Source organism: Palaemon carinicauda, chromosome 35 (assembly GCF_036898095.1).
Source record: "Palaemon carinicauda isolate YSFRI2023 chromosome 35, ASM3689809v2, whole genome shotgun sequence".
NCBI lineage: Eukaryota > Metazoa > Arthropoda > Malacostraca > Decapoda > Palaemonidae > Palaemon > Palaemon carinicauda.
The window spans coordinates 8,189,520-8,212,112 of NC_090759.1; the positions used below are offsets into that span (position 1 = coordinate 8,189,520).

General features: G+C 35.2%; 1 protein-coding gene across 1 annotated transcript in view; it reads left to right on the forward strand.

The window, feature by feature from the left end:
- The first annotated feature begins 4,525 nt into the window (after positions 1 to 4,525).
- LOC137627604 (irregular chiasm C-roughest protein-like) overlaps positions 4,526 to 22,593 on the forward strand; it is a 52,345-nt gene continuing 34,277 nt past the window's right edge. The window contains exon 1 of the mRNA XM_068358685.1: positions 4,526 to 5,278. Coding sequence (XP_068214786.1) covers positions 5,276 to 5,278 — 3 coding nt within the window. The 5' untranslated portion in view covers positions 4,526 to 5,275. The remainder of the gene's footprint in view (positions 5,279 to 22,593) is intronic.

The window sequence follows — 22,593 nt, forward strand, 5'->3', positions numbered from 1 at the left end:
CCGGATAACAACAAAATGCATCCCAAGAGTAGGTTCTGAAGTTGAAAGATTCTCAGTCCAACATTTATTAATTTAGTCATCCAGCTCATAATCCCCACCATCTACCCTCCATTATTTTCTATCAGATGATTTGGCTACAGCTAGTGAGCTACCTAGCCTATACTGTATTTGCATCAAGAATTCCCACAGCTGTTTGTACATAGAATGCTTTTAAAAATAAATATAATTGAATTGTATTTCACTTTGCACATATTAAACACAGGTTCTCAAGTTGTTTGTTCTATTGTGGAACTTACTGCTTAAGAATTTTAGATAGTATTATTTCCTCTATGTAATAAAGACCAAGTGTTTATATATATATATATATATATATATATATATATATATATATATATATATATATATATATACTGTGTGTATACATATATATATATATATATATATATATATTTATACTGTATATATTTATATACTGTATATGTATATATATATACTGTATATATACATATATATACATATATATATATATATATATATATATATATATATATATATATGTATATATAATTTCTTTCTTTTCACGCTGAGCAGCTACAACTCGGAAACGACAGTCTCCCACGAATTGCCCAAACTTCCATGTAGTAGTTAAGAAAAGGGGAATAGGAGGGAAAGATTGAATCTGTGTGTGCGTGTGTGTGCATATCCATATAAATAATTAGCCGTCGTTTTTTTACGGGTAGCGTACCTGATTAATAATAATACCTCCTGCGCAAACTAAACAATTACAAATTTGCAGTTTTATTATGCTATTGAAATGAGCACACAATTAATTTTCACCTCTTCTTTCTTGTGTTTCCTAATGAGAAGCCCATAACATGGAATCAGGTTCATCGGCTATAACTTGAGAATCACTACAACTGACTACGTAGACTAGAATTCCATTACACTGATCTGTCCGCTTTACGAGCCGAGGAACTTGGCAGAGAGCGATCTGGAATAACCGGGAGCCTTGTAAGATGGGCGTCTGAATGACCTGATCAGCCATTACCATAAGCAGGAGAGCGAATAGCTGGAACCTGTTGCCACTTTGGTCATCGTGACAAAGGGACGCTTAATTTCAGGACCTTGTTCGGCTCTTTTTTTATTAGAAGCCTTTTTTTATGGGTAAATGTCCCGTTAGATAAGTTACCCTTTGAGCTATTTTAATAATATTTCATGTTTCTTTATTAGTCGGTTATATTGTTGTTTTATTATTAATGAAACAAAATTTTTCTGTTTAATTCTCCTGTTAGAGAAGTTACCTTTCGAACTTTGTTAATAATTTTTCTCATGTCTCTATATCGTTAGTTGTCTTTACTGTTTTTTATTAGGGAAATAAATAATATTGCTGCGTAATTGTCCCGTTAGAGAAATTACCTGTAAACTTTGTTGATAATTGCTCTTATGTCTCTTTATTGTTAGTTTTTTACTGTTGTTCTATTATTAATGAAATTGATGATAATAATCATGATAGTAACACGAGTCAGATTTTGCTTCCATACATTTTTCCATCTCTTGACACAAATGAGCTTATTTTTAAATCAATAGTTGCGATTTTCTTTAAATATCATTGATATCCGTTGATACACAACTCTTGAATGTACACTATACGGAATTATTATTTTTTTATGAATAAAAACTAAGAATAATGTTATTATTGTGTGTCACAAAGAAATCATAAATTCGTTAACTTATGGATGATTTAGAATCTGCAAAAAAAGGTGCTCTTTAATTGTCTAATTCAAACACAAGCTCATGGTCCTATTCAAATCCTGGAGGTCTCAGTGAGTTCCTAACTTTTATCAAATTAAACTAGCTGTACCCTTTTTGGATTCCTAACTTTGATAAAAGTTAGGAACCTAAAACTGGTGGATCTAATTAAATTAGATAAAAGTTGGGAACCTAAAAGGGGTGCATCTAGTTAAATTAAGATAGGTAATTGTAATAACTTATTTTTATTCATTTTGATAAATGTTGAATTAAATTATATATATGTATATATATATATATATATATATATATATATATATATATATATATATATATATATATATATATATATATGCTTTACGGTCACAAGGATCACGTGATTTGATAAGCAGCAAAAGCCGGTAGGAAAAAATAAAAAGCTTAGGTACCTAAAGCTTTCGTGCATTTTAATACACTTCGTCAGGGTAGAATAAAAAGTGAGACACAATTTACCTAGATTAGATGTGCTCCTTTTGGGTTGCTAACTTTTATTAAATATAACTAGATGTACCGCTCTTGGGCTCCTAACATTTCTCAATTTTAGCTAGATATACTCATTATGGGTTCCTAACTTCCTCAAATTTAACTATATGTACCCCTTATGGGTCCCTTACTTTTATCAAATTTAACTAGATGTACCCATTTTGGGTTCCTAACGTTTATCAATTATAACTAAATATGTCTCTTTTGGGGTCCCAACTTTCATCAAATTTAACTAGATGTACCCTTTTTGGATCCCTAACTTTTATCAAATTTAACTAAATGTACCCTTTTTGCATTCCTAACTTTTATTAGATTTAATTAGATATACCCATTTTGGGTTCTTAACTTTTATCAAAATTAACTAGCTGTACAACTTTTTAGCATTATACTTTACTTCTGATTACGTCAAAACTATTAACACATTTTATTTTCACCAAACCTTATCAATGGGTAGATATTATGCATTGGAAGAAAACATGAAATTTAGGAAAGTATATGGATCAAGATCGCGATTTTGAATCAACATTGCACTTTTTACCATATGCTGTACAGTCAGCATATGAAAAGTGGCAAGTGACGTCCGTAGGCTTTACTGTAGTTATTGGCAATATTCATTGGTGGAGGTCTGAAATATTTTATTAATCTTGTTATTATTATTGCTAGACTACAACCCGTTGAAAATGACAGTTGAATATTTAGATAGATGTACACACACCCACACACCCTCTCACCAGGGTATGAATACCCCCTACTCCCTCTTCCCTCACTTGCGGGAAGGGGAGAGCCTAGCTTGACTGGAAATATATATATATATATATATATATATATATATATATATATATATATATATATATATATATATATATATATGTATGAATATATATATATATATATATATATATATATATATATATATATATATATATATATACACAACCAGACACTTGCTCTTTATTATACAGGGGAGATTAGTAGTATTAATAGTTGTAAAGATACAACCCTGGTTGGAAATGCAGAATGCTACAAGCTTAAGTGATCCAGCAGGAAAAGCAGCCCAGTGCTAGAATGAAATAGATAAATAACGAATGAATTATAAATGAGAATGTTGAATAGATAAGTTATATATGGAATTTGAAACCGAATTTTACACCACATATAGATCTTAGCATTTGCAATAAGTATGTATGTTTGAAGTTCAAACAAGTTGAGGCATTTAAACCCAAGTTATTATGATTTAAAAAAAAAAAAACTTAGTTGGGTCAAGATTACTCCAGACTAATTTTGTATTCGGCTGCATAAACATCAGTTAAGTACCCTTAACAGATGCCGAATTTCTCGGTAATAATTAGGTACGTTTTAAAGACGGTATTAGGAATTCGGAACAGATTTGCTCGAATGAGTTTTTTCAAAGCGATTTGCAAAAGAAAAAAAAGGAAATGAAAAATAAAACTACTTTTGAAAGCCCTGCGGAATGCTGCAGTAGGTGAATGACTTGCATAATCCTTTTTATGATTCAAAGCTGTGTTTTTCTCAAAGTGTATTTTATTGGGGCAGTCGTTTCTCAATCAGCTTGTTCTTTCGAGGCAAAGGTATTTTTTTTATTGGGGGGATTATAATTCTCTTTTTTTTATATGTGGACATTTAAGTGTTCTCAAACTTTAGATATTATTATTATCATTATTATTATTATTATTATTATTATTATTATTATTATTATTATTATTATTATTAGCTAAGATATAACCCTAATTGGAAAAGCAGGATGCTATAAGCTCTATAAGGGCTGCAACAAGAATAAATAGCCCAGTGAGGAAAGGAAATAGGTAAACTAGAAGTGAAGTAATGAACAATTAAAATAGAATATTTCAAGAACAGCAATAACATTAAAATAAATAATAATAATAATAATAATAATAATAATAATAATAAATGGTAATGATAATCATAATAATAACAATGATGATAATAAAAACATTATTGAAAAATAATAAATCTCACCACTGTAGGTAGAATATTGCACGGATCTTGACCATATCGTGCACAAGGTCCTGCATTCTCGGACACGACGCTCTCGTGCTGCCGTCAAGAGAGAAACAGAGAAAAAAGTTGATGGAGTTGCCGCGTCTGATTATAGAAGTTTAGGGCAGGGAAGGGTCGGTGAGGTGGGTATCCGTACCAACGGTTATAGTACCCTCGGTCTGCCCTGGGAGGAGGAGGAGGCCCACAATGCCCTCCGGAGAAGACGTCTTGCCAGGCAGCAGCACAGACAACAACAGCAGTTCGACACTGACCTCGGAGGCAGTGGCATGTGCTCCAAGAGTTTGTGGTGACATTTGACTTCTTCGACCTCGACGGCTCTCGGCGCGGTCCGTGCTGGAGTTGGAGGAGCCCCTAAGGGCGAGAGATCGTGGCTCTGCAGTTCCACATTTGAGATGTTTACAATCGATTGCTGTTGATGTTATTGTTTTTGTTTTGGCCGTGGTCGAATTAAAATGGAATCTTGTGGGTGACTAAGTGGTGTTGATGTCATTGTGAAATGTGGTAGTGATCTGTAGTGAGGATTAAACAAACAACTCAAGTTGGAGTCGAAGAAATGTGAATGGTTTTCAAAAAGACAAAACATATATTCTGAGGCATTTTAATCACGACAAAAAATAAATTGAAGAGAAGTTTCGAAACGATTCTTTTAGACTTTTTTTAACAGAAACCTGATGATAAAGATAAATTGAAGAGAAGTTTTGAAACATTTGATTGTGTCTAAGCATTTGTTGGAATAGACACTTAATGATAAAGATTAATTGAAGAGAAGTTTTGAAACATTTGATTGTTTTTAAACACTTTTTGGCACAAAAACCTTGCTGAAAAATATTAATTGAAGAGAAGTTTTGAAACATTTGATTGTTTTTAAACACTTTTTGGAACAGAAACTTGATGAAAAATATTAATTGAAGAGAAGTTTTGAAACATTTGATTGTTTTTAAACACTTTTTGGAACAGAAACTTGATGGTAAGTAGACGACCAGCCAACACTTATTGCTTCATGAAATATTTCTAAATTTTCTTTCCCAGACAATTTATGAATTAAATCGCAACATTCAGGTTAGTCTCATAATTATGTGCAAGCAAGTAATACAAAAATGCGTGCTTATAAAATTAGCAGCTCATTTATATGTTGAATTGAATTAGGTAATATTTCATATCAAACTGCATATTTTATCTCGTATAAAAGTAGAAAAGAAAAACGCGCACTGTGAAATGAGAGTCGCAAACAGATGCCAGGTGGTAAAACTCTAAGGAGTTACAACACCAATTATGGTAATTCTTTCTCATCTCCTCATTCTGGGGCCGTGTTTTCTTTGGAAACTTGGCGTGGAAAAAACTGCAGCTGCCTACTTTTCAAAGCAGAGAGGTTTTTTTTTTACACTGTAAAGATAAACATGGACTGAGAGAGATGCAACCTGGAGTCGAAGAGAAATAGTTCTGAAAAAAAATTGTAACATAAATATGGACAATCTAAACATGAAAAAAAAAAATTAAATTTTAACATAGCAACAATGTTGGCTTGTCCTTGTGATGTATTTTATATCTTGTCCGTAACAATAGACGTTTCTCACATGAAATAGTTTCATGTAAGACTCAAATCTACATTTCACACGTGAAAATTTTTCATGTAAGAGTCAAATGTAATTTCTCAAAAAAAAAAAATAAACTTTCATTTTTTTTTTTTTTTTTTGAGAAATTATATTTGACTCTTACACTTGAATATCATGCGTAAAGTATTTTCAAAATAAGAAAAGTATAATTAACGAATAAGTACAAAGAATTGGTATTTACATAGAGGATAAATATTAAATCAAGAAAAGTTTAATTTAAAGTAGTGTATATATTTTAATTTTCACAAAGTAAAATACATTAAATACAGTTTTGATTAAACATTAAACCTTTAATTGCTGCCTTCTTTGTGGTCAAACTTCTTACCTTTGCAACCTTGAGGTCTCCACCTATTTGCACCTCAATACTGAATAGCCTCCATGGCCCCAAGGCTGGTTCATGTGGCAAATTTTCTAGAGAGGCAGCTATATTTAGGTCTAGACAAGAAGTGGACGGATAACCAGCAAGGAAATAAACTAGAAACCATCGCCACATAAAACCCTTGAATACACAAAAGTCAGGGTTTTTAAAAGTTTCAAAGTCTTACATTTTTTCTCAACTGCAGCTCTTTTAGGAAGACAATCCAAAATCCAACCATTGTTTTCTAGTCTTGGGTAGTGCCATAGCCTCTGTACTATGGTCTTCCACTGTCTTAGGTTAGAGTTCTCTTGCTTGAGGGTACAAGCAGGCACACTATTATATCTTATTTCTCTTCCTCCTGTTATGTTAAAGTTTATATAGTTTATATAGGAAATATTTGTTTTAATCTTGTTACTGTTCGTAAAATATTTCATTTTTTCTTGTTTCCTTTCCTCACTGGGCTATTTTCTCTGTTGGAACCCCTGGGCTTATAGCATCCTGCTTTTCCAATTAGGGTTGTAGCTTATCAAGTAATACTAATAATAATTATTATCAAGTAATACTAATAATAATTATTATCAAGTAATACTAATAAAAATTATTTCCTTTCCTCACCGGGCTATTTTCCCTGTTGGAGCCCTTGGGCTTATAGCATCCTGCTTTTCTATCTAGAGTTGTAGCTTAGCTAGTAATAATAATGATAAGAAATGCTAGGATATCAGTAGCATCCAGGTATATTCGTCTTTTTATCTTGCCTAAATACCTTTACCCTAACTATGTAACTATGTTATTCTTAAAATTCCAGTTTAAAAATTCTCTTTAATTTCACGGTTGTTTTAACGCTTTATGACTTATCTATATTTGAAAGAGAATTATGTAGGAAAACCGCATCTACACTGGCCAGGGTTCGAACCTGTGACTTCATATCTTCGGTGCGCGGTTTGTGCGTGCTGCTCATTTCACAGATGGCTTGCATCATCATTAGAGGGTCTTTCTTTCTTTGCTAAATTCAGCTTCAGCTGACCTTATGCCAGAATGGATTTGAAGGACTGCTAAGCTTTTCTTACTTAGTATTTCTTTATTCTTTTTATGGGTGGAATAATGGACCTTTTGAGTAGGTCCATAATAATGATAATAATAGTAATAATAATCAAAATAATGATTGCGTTTCAGGAATACAAACCTTCCTCAAAGTAGACTAGTTCAATCTCCAAAAAGGTCGCTTCTTCCCGAGAGGTTATATTCTTATCGCTCTCAAACTCTAATACATTATTTTCTGTCAAGAGACAACCTTTAGGAAACATGTTAAACGAACAGATAAAGAAACAAACATACGGAACAAGACTCCGTAGCAAAGGTAAGAACTGTAATGATCAAAGTTTGTCTGTGTGTATAGTAAATTATAATAAGCTCTTTGTCTATACTAAAAATATTGGAAGAATTAAAGGATGATTATGGAGCTAGATGAAATACTATATAAGACGAGCTTATTAAACTTTTATATTTTATTTACGCTCTCATTGCTGTAATCTTCCCTCTCTTAAGAGGCGTCTCTATTCCCGTGCGAGGTCCATTTCCCCTCTTTTTATCTTTTCCATAGAAGAATGTCCCATGCACATTGTCTCACACACATACCCAGCACCGTGTAAGCTTGGCGGTAGAGTGTTACATCAGGGATACTAAAACAATAATTGGAAGTACCACTTCTTGACTGAGTAAATGGTTTGCTAAAGGGTGGAAAATAGAGGATTAATGAAACCACTGTAAGAATAAAAGGGGTAATATGAAATCTCAAAGAAATCAATACAGGAACGAATCAAGTTACCGGACAAGGGGACCGTATTTGGAGTACAGTAATTACTGAATGACTGTGATAACATTTATAAGTACTTTTTAGGGGTATATAGCAATCGTGAATGCATCAGGAGGCAGAAAATACCTTGGACCTGTCAGAGAACAAAGCTTTCATAAGTACAGTGACTTGAAGAGCTTTCATGTGTACAATAACGTGGAGAGACCTTTGGATTTTTGAACAGACTTTTCGTAGCAGCAGCTTCGTATCATCCACATTTTTTCATGTCGAAACTGGATGAAAGAAAGGTTCCCAGCACTCCATCGTCTCAAATTTTTGAGAGACTTAAAACACCCAGGGTGAAAAATTAGCTGAAGAATCAGAAGTAACCGTCTTTGAAGTTTCCTGTAACTAATTAAACTTATAATTAAAGTTGCCACAAACTGCTCCCTGACTTCGATCACGGCTAGCCTGTTAAAACATCTCCATTCTGAAGCGAACGCCACAACAAAATTTTCGGAGTTCATCGCAAAGTTATAATGATAAAGACAAAAATAGTTCTCGGATGCTAATTCCCCTCACAGTGAAGGGGAGAGGGAAGGGGGCAAAGAGCGGGCAAGGGGGAAGAATCCGCAAGATGGAAGGATAGAGAACTGGAATTGGGAAAAAAGAAAGAGATAGAAAAGGGATGATTATGGTTATCTTATCTCTTTTACTTATCTAACGCCCTTTCTGTCTTAGCATACATGGATAGGTTTGTATATTAATGACTTGACATCAGGAGTAACAACAGACGATCATTTTATCATGGATAGGTGGATATATATATAGACAGGTCTATATGTTCTAAAGAAAATTCCTGGATAGATAGATAATAGGTCTACTTGTTCTAGAAAAAACTCCTTGATAGAAAGATAGATATGTAGGTTTACATATTTTAGAGAAAACTCCTTATTGATTTACATCTATTTGCACAAATAACTATTTCGTTCAGGTTTCACCAAAAACAAACATTTGATATATAAACCACGAAGAAACAAATCATTAATTTTGTCTAGATTTATCCCGCGTGACTTGGCTTAAGTATGCCTTTTCTCACCTATAGAAAAATTGCTATTAAACGTCCTGTGAATCTTGAATTGTGCATCCCTTTGCGATAAACATGAAAACGAACAAACGCCATAACAAACAAAGCGTATGAAAGGAAAAAGAGATAAGATGACGACAAATTTCGGTGCCTTTGCCACCAACTTCTGCACCTGAAGAGAGTATGAAATCTAAAAATCTTTCGCGATTTGCGCTGGAGTGGTTCCAGAAATCTGCAGAGTGGAGAGAGAGAGAGAGAGAGAGAGAGAGAGAGAGAGAGAGAGAGAGAGAGAGAGTCTGCAACATTCTTGACTATCATACTCAACAAATATTTGAGATTGTAAGGATCGTGTGGCGAAAAAATTTTCCTTTTAGACAAAATGAATTTTTTGCTTGGGGCCATGTGTAGATGTGCCTAGGTTTTGTGAAGTTTACGTTGTTATTATTATTATTATTATTATTATTATTATTATTATTATTATTATTATTATTATTATTATTGTTCAATACACGTGAGCTTGTATTAAACTTTGACACTATTATTAATAATAATCCTACACAACCAATCAGGCTGACCTCGTAACTGTGAATTATTATCATTATTATTGTTCGTGTTGTTGTTGTTGTTGATGATGATGATGTTTTGCTGTTATTCAATACACATGAGGTTGTGGTAAACTTTAACAATAATATTAAGATATAACTAAACAAAACTAATCGGACTAGATCAGTAAACATTCCAGTGAAAAGTATTTCAACCAGGATGTTCCAGTGGAATTCTAAAATCAGATATTATATTTGAGAAAATTCTAATAAAGGAATTTTCAGTCCCAAATAATCTGTGAAAGTGAAATCAGGAGAAACGTTTCCTGTGTTAAGTCGAGGATTGAAATCGTTACGTGATTCATAAACGCTGCTTTTTCTTTGACGCAATCTTCTTTTGCTTCTTTTGTTCTTACTTTTTATTCACACATTATATCACTTCCTTCTTCTTCTTCTTCTTCTTCTTCTTCTTCTTCTTCTTCTTCGATAAAATCACCATTGTTTCATTTTTTCCTCTTGGAAGCTCGAACCAGATTTCTGGGTGTTGCCCGTTTAACTAACCTTGCCGCACAAGCAGATTAATATGGATGATTGCAAGATTACAGGTACGCCTTACTAATTGTTTAAGGTTGTATAAAATATGTACATCTTGTCAATCAAACTTGTCCTTTAAGAATTCGCCTAAAAGATTATTAAATGTATGGTCGTTTTACAGAGCTACAGTTATGAAAATCTTCTCTCCTATATAGAAAATGACAAAGTGTCTGGCTATATATATATATATATATATATATATATATATATATATATATATATATATATATATATACACCATGATGATCAACTGTAACTAGTCCACCGCAGGACAAAGGCCTCAAACATGTCCATCCATCTGCATCTGTGTATGGTCTTTCTATGACACTCTATACCTGCAAATTTTCTCATCTCGTCAGTCCATTGTTTTCTCTTCTTTCCCCTGCTTCTTTTTTCAATATCTAGGGACTCATTCTGTTATTCTTAATGTCCATCTATTATCTGTCATTATCATTATATGTCCTATCCATGTCCATTTATTTTATTACATGTTTGAATATCCTCTACTTTAGTTTGCTCTCGTATCCATGTTGTTCTTTTTCTGTCTCTTAGTGTTGTTCCTTTCGTCATTCTTTTCCATAGCTCTCTGGGTTGTAAATAGGTTAAGTTCTAAGGCTTGAGTAAGGCTCCGAATTTCTGATGCATAAGTCAATACTGGTAGGACCATTTCATTAAATACTTTTCTTGTTAGAGAAAGTTGCATTTTAGTTTTCATAATCTCATTTTGTTTACCAAATGCTCTCCATCACATGCTTATTCTTCTATACCTTAACAAATCAAGATTTGCAGATGATATAGTTTTGTTTTCTGAATCAAGGGAGGATTTGCAAAAGATGATAGAAGACATGACTAGAGAAAGCAGAAATTTAGGATTGGAAATGAATGAGTGAAAATAAGACAATGTTTAATGAAAATGCAGAGACAACAAATAAAGGTTATGAACGAACCTCTAGAGATTTTTAATGAATATATGTACTTACGACAGGCAGTCAGTATTTCCCCAGGACACAAAATTAAAAGAAGTGTATATATATATATATATATATATATATATATATATATATATATATATATATATATATATATATATATATAAGCACACACACACACACACACACACACGGTCGAAGCTCAGCTCTCCCCGTCACTCTAGTTGGTGGTGAGGGAGTAGTCATTCCTTGGTGAGAGGAGTGAATGTGCATATCTATATTAAGTATTTAGCCATTATTTTGACGGTTCACTTACACTATTAAGAAATCATAAACATACACCGGAAACATTCCACAGTAAATATTTCGTGTGTGTGTGTGTGTGTGAGTGTGTGTGTGTGTGTGTGTGAAAGCATACCGACAAATGTATGCACCTATTTATTCCTCCTCACGAAGCCTTCTGTCTTAGAATGCATGTGATGGCAGCGCCTTCCGTCATTCAATTTCGCTGCAGTCGAAGAGGCGCCCCAAGAAGGACCTTTAGCTACGCAGCAGCTATGGCGTAAATAATTGCTTCTCCTCCGAGAGAAATGCAAATATGCCGTAACCAGCTCATTGCCACGGCGAGTCGGGTATTCGCCCGTGAATATTATTCCTTCAGACCGCACGTGTCCTTACTTGCGTGCATCCTTGCCTGAGATGAAAAGGATGGGACAGATGCTTGTGGTGTCAGGATGGGAGAGAAATGCTCTGTCCAGGGACTGGAAATTGTTTTTATTATCCATATTTCCTGACTCCTCGTTCTGTGGGGAATAGTGGTCCTATTTTTTTCTTGAAACTTGATACAACTGAACAATGGGAAGGAAAGTTTCAAGGTGGTACCACCTACTGTATCTCCATGGAGAAGCTTTCCCAAAAATTTAATTTTAGAAAAAACAATGAATAAATGGTCAGCTGTAAAATAAAAGATGAATCAATGGTTAATTTTAAGACAAATGAATGGTCAATCTTCATCGAATCGAGTCCTGAGAGTTTTTATAGTTTAACCACTGGGAAAGTAGTGGCCGATGAGGTAACGTCCCTGACTGGTGAATGCCAGACTGGGGTTCAAGTCCTGCTCAAACTCGTTAGTTTCTTTGGTCGCTGCAACCTCACCAGCCTTGTGAGCTAAGGAGGGGGGCTTTTGGGGGAGCTTATAGGTCTGTCTGCTGATTCATCAGCAGCCATTACCTGGCCCTCCTTGGTCCTAGCTTGGGTGGAGACGGTGCTTGGACACTGATCATATGTATATATGGTCATTCTCTAGGGCATTGTCCTGCTTGGTAAGGCAATGTCACTATCCCTTACCCCTGAAATTCATGAACGGCTTTAAGCCTTTAAGGCTTTGGATGTAAAGATTTTGATAAGCTTAAACCTGAGTTTAATTATCCGTAGAGTACTATTTGTTATTCTAAATTCTATGCAGTAGTAGTAGTAGTAGTAATAGTAGTAGTAGTAGTAGTAGTAGTAGTAGTAGTAGTAGATGTAGTAAATCTTCCTCTTTTGATATTTAAATGGCGACTAGGTGAGATGCCAGGCCAAGGCTTTCTTTTATTTATATCCAGTAGGTTTGCCCTCATGTGTATTATTATTATTATTATTATTATTATTATTATTATTATTATTATTATTATTGTTGTTGTTGATAACACAAATCCTTACGGAAAACCTAGAAATAAAACTGATTTAATTGATATATTTCACTGTGCTTTATTTAAGTATTCAAAAATAAACAAAAGGTGTTTGATGAAAAGTTCATGAGCTTTAAGGGTATCGTGAAAGGATAGAGCTGTTACATTTAAAGGGGAGGTAGGACAACTATTTAGGAGAAGATAGGCAAAAAAGCCTATCTCTCTCTCTCTCTCTCTCTCTCTCTCTCTCTCTCTCTCTCTCTCTCTCTCTCTCTTTCCTACACAGCTTGACTTCGTTGTAGGAAATTTATGGGTCAGGCTCTTTTTGCAGGGCAATGCACCAGCACACACAGCACACGAAACTTTGTAAAAAATACGCTACTTTGGCTTCAAATTGGTAGTCTACCGGCCTTACTCCCCAGACCTGGAGCCCTCTGACTATCACCTCTTTCCACAACTAAAGAAACATCCCAAGAGAACGAAATTTCACTCCGATTCGGAAATGCTGCGTTGTCCTGCAAAAAGAGCTCTACTCATAAGTTTCCTACATCGAAGTCAAGTCGTATAGAGAGAGAGAGAGAGAGAGAGAGAGAGAGAGAGAGAGAGATGCTTCTTTTGTCTGTCTTCTCCTAAATAGTCGTCCTACCTTCCCTGCAAAAGTAAAATACCCTTTCACAATACCCTTCCATCCAGGAACTTTTCAGCAACCCCTCATATATATATATATATATATATACACGCTCCTGTTGCCATTAACGTTAACAGCTTAACAATGTCTCTTCTGCAATTTGGTCCAGCGCAAGTAAACGCTATTCTCTTGTAACAAGCGAACACGAGAAGGACACCGGACCGAAATAAATCTGGCCCAATTAGTGTCATCATATTTCACGTGACAGACTGTTGTCACTTTATTAAACTCCTTAGAGACTTGGCTAACCCCCTACAGCCACCTCCCTTCTTTCCTCCTTTTCTTCTCTTTATTTCCCCTCCCCCTCATCCCCCTGCTCCTCTCCTCCAGTATAAAATGCAGTTACCTTATGTTTCTTGAGATTATGAAGTTAGGATTTATTTTCTTTCGTGGTTGGGAATCAAGATTTTTTTTTCAAATAGCCGAAAGTCATTTCGACTGCTATTATTACGCCATTTTCTAGTCCAGGTATACAACAAAACTATGATTATATTGGTGATGGATAGTTTGGGAGACCTTAAGAAGGAAGAAAGATCCAGATCCTAGCCGTATGAGAAAGTATGACAATCGAACCGAGCAATCTGAGAGAGAGAGAGAGAGAGAGAGAGAGAGAGAGAGAGAGAGAGAAAATGTTACTCTCTATGTCGGTAATGATCTGCAGAAGTCCATATGACATTATGATTTATAGCGGATTATTCGGGAATTGCCTTTGTTTGAGTTTGTGTTTAATGGAAATTCTAATATCGTTTCCATGAGACGAGTTCCTTGAATTTCAATCATTTAGAAGAGCTAATTCAAACCTTATATGGAATTTGAGTCATTCGAAAGTTTTTAAGCGAATAAAAGGGAATCATTTGATTGAAATACAGGTAGATTAACAAGGAAATGAAGATAGGTATTGAAAATAATGAAACGACTCTTAATTGAATTATATTCTTCCATGATTTGCTGTGGATATGATTGTTATTGATCGAGTATCTATAAATACTTTCTGATTTAGAAATTGAAAAGTCTTGTCACCCTCTGTTCAGTATATCATATTATTGTCTGTTCGCTTATTAACGTTTTTTCTTGTTTCCTTTGGTTTATTTTTATCATTTTGTGAATATCCAAAAATATTCTCTTTTTGTTAATACTATTGGGGAAACATTGAACTGTTCTGCTCATTCTTTGGGGAATGACCAGAATAGTTTAGTTTATTAAAAACGCGTTTTTTATAGATCCCTGTTTTTCTGATATATTCTTGTTGCATTTAGAATACTTATAATGACACTTTCGAAGTAGTTTCACCAACTTGAAATAAAATATTTTGACAGATTGAATAGTTTATCTACTAAATGGTTGCCCTTGCATTCGTCTGGCTTGAATCATTACCTTCCATATATGTAAATACATTTCCCTTAAGTAATTTTTTGTTGGAGAAAGGGACATATATATATATATATATATATATATATATATATAGGTTTTTTCTTTTTTGTCGCGCTGAATTTTGAATTACCTTTCTGAGTGGAATATCTTATCGTAGTGAAAGGGTTTACGTATTTCCATGATCAGTAAAGCAAAGCTAATCAGGGCTATCCATATCAAGTTGGTTTGCTGTGCGCTATCACACGAAAATCTCCCACCATCACCAATCCGCACTCGCCAACGTGGTGATGAAAACTAGGCAAACCCCAGTCATGACTAAGGATATGTCTGGGGCCTTCATCCTGCAGTGGACGAGAAACGACTGCATTTGTGTTTGCTGTTGCTGTTGAAATTGATATTAAGAACCAGCTTTACAGGCAAGGTGGAGTGGAAAGGTCTCACCTTTTCTCGTGACAAAAGACCCGTTGGCGCCTCTTCGTTAACATCTCAGACAATAGAAAGTAACCAGGACCTACTAAAGAGTCTTTGTGGGTCCTCGAAGCAGACTATACAGGATCCTTGTGCAGTATTATATGCGTGAAACATTAAGCATGTCGTCAGAATGTGTCTTAGCACTTAATTCTTGACATATTTGATGGAATTGTTCAACGATGATTGCGATGATTAAACAGATGAAAGGATAATCACCCAATGAACAAAATAAATATGTAAAACAGAAGAGAGAACATATAGAGGCAATTTATGTGTGACGTAAATAGAAGAAATATTGCTAACATATTGGTACAAAGGAGATAAGAGAACTCAAAGAGAAGAGAAGAAAGATAGAGGAAAAAGAAAAAAGAACGAAAGAAATTCTCGGCTTGAGATTTCAACCTTCGCCCACCTCGCCGACGCTGATTATATGCTAATGCTTTTAACTCGGTCTTCCCCTCTTAAAAGGAGGCTTTGAAATGATGAAAAAAGGGAATAGAATAAAAACTACGTGAGAGAGAGAGAGAGAGAGAGAGAGAGAGAGAGATCCATTAAACGTTGAACTACCACGATTTTATAACTGTTGCTTAATGATAAGGAATTAATCAACTCCTGAATGTTTATAAATGAATTTAAATCGTTTTATTTAACTGGCCTTTACTCTCCTTCTAGCATTGTTATAAACAACAAATATCATCAACATCAAGTGAAAGATATGAAGTGTAATTTTTCATATTTTTTCAGTGTCATTATTTCTATTTGTTTAAGAGATTGAGAAGTTCTAGGTTGTAAAAATACCTCAAAGAAACAAAGAAGCTGGAATCGAGTTCTGTATTCTAAAGTTCATGGCAGTTGACCGTTGAACTCAGTATCTCCTCGTATCACTTTACATGATGAACTTTTTTTTTTTTTTTTTTTTGTGCCCGAGAAAAAATCCATCATCTTTTTTTTCGGTTGCCAAAGGGGAATATTAGAAAATGAATGGTGATTTTCATTCCTTTATAACGAAAGGATTTTTTTTAATAACCAGGGACGGTTTTTATAACCTAATGTGATTTCTATGATCTTTCAATATAACCATGTGAGTTCGAATTGTGTTACCATTATATTGTATTTCCACAGAGAAGATTCTTGTAGTATATAATGAAATTATTAGTTCAAAAAAGATTAAGTTGACACTTAAATAAACAAAAACAAACCCATTCTTATTTATCCACTATAATTAAATATGCTCTAAATACCCATGTACAATCAAATGAGCCCATTAACTCAAATGGACAAATTTCAGACAAATGAAAAACTTTGTTTCTCGAACATTTTAAAGTGCCAGTAATCAAGTGAAGTAAGAAACTTGACTTTATGGACTATAGACCAAATTGATATCTAAAACAGTCCCTTTGTAAGTCGACAGAACATTTCATCCCTTTACAATTCGACAGAACATATCATCCCTTTATAAATTGACAGAACATTTCATCCTGTTGCAAGTTAACAAACCATTTCATCCAGTTGCAAGTTGATAAGCCCTTTCATCCAGTTGCAAGTTGACAAACCATTTCATCCAGTTGCAAGTTGATAAACCATTTCATTCAGTTGCAAGTTAATAAACCATTTCATCCTGTTGCAAGTCGACAAACCATTTCATCCAGTTGCAAGTTGATAAACCATTTCATCCAGTTGCAAGTTGACAAACCATTTCTTCCAGTTGCAAGTTGATAAACCATTTCATCCTGTTGCAAGTCGACAGACCATTTCATCCCTTTATAAGTCGACAGAATCTTTCATACCTTTGTAAACCGACAGAACAGTACATTACTTTGCAAGTCAACAGAACATTTCATCTCTTTCCAAGTCTACAAACCATTCCATCCCTTTACAAGACGACAAAACCTTTCATCCTTTAACAAGTCGACAGAACATAATACACTTTCACATGAACATCTCACACTTTTATAAGTCGACAGAACATATCCTTGTACGAGTCGACAGAACATTTACAAACCCCCCCCCCAAAAAAAAAAAAAATTGTAAATCTTGAGATCTCACAGGTAAAGTACCCGTAATCGAACGAGGAATGGATTCGTGTTTTATGGATATCAAAACGAGTTAAAAGGTAACGACAGGTGCGAATTATCCACCCTATCAGCCCCGCGGATCGTGTTGTGGATCAGCTATAAATTCGGAGCGAGGGGCCCATTTTGATTAAGGGACAGGCCTGGGACGGGGCTCTCCGTCCTTATTCCATAACTTGGTCTCCTAACCAATCAGCCCTTATCCTCCTCTATCTAAGTCCGTCGACGCCCTTCGCCTTTTACTCATTTTCAAACTTTCCTTCCTCGCTTATTCGCGTTAACTTTACTTCTTTGTTTAATAAGGGTGGGACATTCGATGTTTTTAATTTCTCCCGTATTGTTGGAATAGAATTCATATCATGCTGCTATCAATTTAGCTTTCTTTTTTTTCCATATCGATGATTGGAGCTGTCATCTTTGCTTTTCCATTGTTTCTTTAGTCTAAAGTTTAGAGCATAATCATAGCCTTGGAAAGAAACGTAGAGCCTCATCTTGGCCCATTTATTTCCCCTTACCAATGAAGGACTCTTCTTCATACCGTATTTGTTTCTTGAGAGACTAACTAGAGATTACTTTTTGCTCTTTAGAATTTAGACGTCTATTTGGATACTCTTTTCCTCGAGTGAATGTGAATGTTTACTTTTCTACATTAGAACCTTGTTTTTGTTTATTCAAAGTACACCTCGCTCCAAATAAGTGCTCTCTGGCACTCAATTACTTCGCGGAGAGCAACCAAACAGAGTGTAGGGAGAGATGGTAGAGGTTGTGAGCGAAGCTAAACACAGAAACTCGTCACGCAGTAATGGTGTAGCTGGGTACATTTTCTCAGAGCATGGTGTACCAGGAATTCCTTTGTCCAACTGTAAATTAAGTATTATGCAAAATAGGATCCAAGGAAGGGAACTATTTGTTCTTTGATGCTCCCAAGAAACCTTCAGTTGACTGGCCATTGAAAACCTTTTTGAAATGGTGCCCACAAAAGACCAAATTTAATAGCCATAAAAGAACTTTAATTAATGTGCGATTTTGATGGCTTAGATAGAGTGGTCAATAAAGATAGTTAGTCAGGTGGCTAGAGAAGGGATTTGGGATTTTTGGTAATCATTTTAATGCCTTTGATAATATGCCCATCAAAGTTCTTTAGTTAGGTACTTTCTTTTCAGTTTGTATCTTTAAAATACAAATTTTTTGAAATATCTTCAAGTTTTTAGTGGCATAATTATAGGAGTTTTTATAGAGTCATCGATGATAAGGAAATGAGTATTAGTTGTAAAGGAGAGAGAGAGAGAGAGAGAGAGAGAGAGAGAGAAAATCCCAAAACAAAGATCCACCATAGGTTTCCTAAGGAATTTTTTAAGAGATGGTCGTTCATCTACTTTTGGCTTTGAAGTATGCGATGCATGAGGGAAGGGGGGTGGGGGGTCCTAAAGCGCTTTGGGTCGTTTTGGTATGAGGACAACCGTTTGGTTCTTCAATAACATGAAATGATTAGGGATAAATATGATGAAATTTGCACACACGAACACACACATACTATATATATATATATATATATATATAAGCCGTATATTATACTTCTCCCAATATCTGGATTCTCTCTGTACCTCGGATTCAGAGACCCAAGGGGGAATCAACTCAAAGATAACAGCTTCTGGTCGGCCGGGGAATCGAACCCGGGTCCGAGAAACTGAGGTGGAAGGGTCTTCGATCCCAGGGTATAGAGAGAACCTAGAGTAGTATAATATATGGCTTATTAGAAATATATATATATATATATATATGTGTGTGTGTGTGTATGTATGTATGTATGTATGTATACAGTACATATATATTCACACACACACACACACATATATATATATATATATATATATCATCAGCCATAACTAGTCCACGGCAGGATAAAGGCCTCAAACATGTGCATCCACTCGCGTCTGTTTATGGTCTTTCTATGGTAGTTTACAGCCAAGTTTTCTTATCTCGTCAATCCATCGTCTTCTCTTCCTTCCCCTGCTTCTTCTGTTACTGTATTATTAATATCCACCTAATATATGTCATTCTCTTTGTATATCGTGTCCATGACCATTTCTTTATCCAACATGTTAGTATCCTATACTTTAGTTTACTCTCGTATCCATATTGCTCTTTTTTGTGGGTGTGTATTTTTACACACACACACACACATATATATATATATATATATACATATACATGTGTGTATACATATATAGATATATATATATATGTATATGTATGCATATATATATATAAATATATATAGAGAGAGAGAGAGGAGAGAGAGAGAGTAGAGAGAGAGAGAGAGAGAGAGAGAGAAATCGCTTCCAGATTTACAACACTTTTTGGTGAGGAAGTTGTTAACCCATTTCATTTCTCTACTTGTTTGCGACCCACCTTAGTTGAGTAGCTGTCTGGTATAATGTTTTACTTCTCTCAAGAGTGACTCAACGATTGTTAACGAAAAAGAAGTACCTGAAGTTATTAGTCCTGTCTGATTACTGAACACCAATCCTTTGACTTGTGAGAGAGAGAGAGAGAGAGAGAGAGAGAGAGAGAGGGTGTTACTTAAAACCATTGGTCAAAAAGAAAGTGAAGGTGAAGTTTGGATATCAAGTAGGAGAAAGAAAGAGAAAGATTGAATAAAAGGCCAAAAAAGACAGAAGAGAATAGAATATAGTTACCAGCATAACTCGATCACACGAGACCCGCCCTGCCATCACACCATCTTCGGGCTATGATGGGGGGAGTGGGCGTCCAGGGGATGCCAGTTAGGATGGCAAAAGGGCGTCGTCCCTTAAGGAGGAGGAGAAGAAGGGGCAGGGAGAACAGGACGCCCTGCAGAACTTTCTTTCGAGAGAGGCAGTATGTCATTTATGGAGTAGGTTCACTCTTGAGAAAAAATTCATTCTCTCTTTTTATCTTGGCTCTTTTATGGGAGGAAGCTCTCTTTTTTATCTATATACCTTCATTTAAGGATGGAGCTCTCTTTTATATATTTACAGTATATATATATATATATATATATACATATATATATATATGTGTGTGTGTGTGTGTGGGTGTGTGTGTATATATATATATATATATATATATGTAGACCTTCATTATATCCGGCATGTTATCAAATTGTGAGTGGCAGTATATAATTTCAAAAAACTTTATTACCATTTTTATCTGGAAATGGATACGTCTCCAATTTATTCTAGCCTAATTCAGCAAGATTTCCAAACTCCTCTAAGGGCATACTTTTACTCTGCACGGCAGATCGAGATTTAAAATAAGTGAACCAATTATATCCAGCATGTTATCAAATTGTGAGTGGCAGTATAGACTTTTATCATTTATTTCTCTACATTTCCATTTTCCAATGGATAGCCTCCAATTTATTCTAGCCTAATTCAGCAAGATTTTCAAGCCTATCTTTCTTTGCAATGCAGGGCAAGATGAAGATTTAAGACTTGGTGATCCGATGCCAATGCAACAAAGGCTCTTGTTTAGGTTACAATTGCGAGAAGCCAAGGCACGCGGTCGACGGTGGGCGGGAAAGGGTTGTGGGTAGGGAAGGGGCATTCTGTCCAAAAGGAGGGGGGGGAGGAGGGAGGGTTAGATCTGCCAAGACGTTCTTTGTAGGTGGCGGCAAGAGTTCAGAATCGACTAGAAGACTTCTCTACTAATATTACTACAACCACTAATACTACTAGTACCTACCACTACTATCATGTCCGCCCACGGGTCTTCTTGGCTCAGGTACTCTGCCCACTTGAACGATGCGGGGCACAATCAAGCCTCGGGCGGGGCAGGGCTTTTGCTAGTTGGGCGGGCCCGGACCGCAGGGCGGATTCGGGCAATGTACTGGTTGGACCGCTTGCTTAGAACCGTGGAACGACACCGCTTAATAGGTTTTGGGAAAGAGGGTGAGAGGACGCCTGGGTCTCGCGTGTGATAACTCTTTTGGAAAAACGACTCATTATTAGGCGTCTCGATCATGTCTCTGAGAGAGAGAGAGAGAGAGAGAGAGAGAGAGAGAGAGTAAGTAATTTGCAAGGTTATTACATTTCCTTTATATTGATCCTTTTTTCTCTCTCTTTTTTTAATCTGTTCCTCTTCGTTGATGTACATTTGACAATAGTTTGTCATCTATTTTGGGGAACCAGTCATTTTGAGAGAGAGAGAGAGAGAGAGAGAGAGAGAGAGAGAGTGAGTAATGGGCAAGATTATTACATTTCCTTTATATTCATCCTTTTTCTCTCTTTTTTTTATAATGTGTTTCTCTTCATTGATGTACATTTGACAATAGTTTGTCATCTATTTTGGGGGGGAACCAGTCATTTTGAGAGAGAGAGAGAGAGAGAGAGAGAGAGAGAGAGAGACAGACAGACAGAGAGAGAGAGAGAGTGAGTAATGGGCAAGATTATTACATTTCCTTTATATTCATCCTTTTTCTCTCTTTTTTTTTATAATGTGTTTCTCTTCATTGATGTACATTTGACAATAGTTTGTCATCTATTTTGGGGAACCAGTCATTTTGAGAGAGAGAGAGAGAGGAGAGAGAGAGAGAGAGAGAGAGAGAGATAATTACAAGCACAGTGGAATAAAGAAATATATATCACGTTAGAGATCATGGAAAGGAAGAGATTATAGTATCTCATTAAGAAATATTGATTCCACAGAGACTTATAATAAAAATATTAAAGTTAACCCTTTCTCCCCTAAAGGACGTACCGGTACGTTCTTGCAAAACACTGTTATTTACATGTTTTTAGAAACTTCAGGCATTTTCCAAAAGAATGAGACTAACCTGACCTCTCTATGACAAAAATTAAGGCTGTTAGAACAATTTAAATAAAATATATAGCAAAATGTGCTCGAAATTTAAGCTTATGGCGGAGGTAAAAGGGTTAATATAAACTATATGTAAGATGATAGACACCAACAGATCTTGGTAAGACTCGAAGCATGAAAGTCTTCGCTATTATGATGATATATTGGATTTTTACCTTTGTTTCGTCACTCATCGAATCTATTTGGAAGATCGTTGGAATTTATTCAGAATAACAAAATGAAATTGCCATATTTC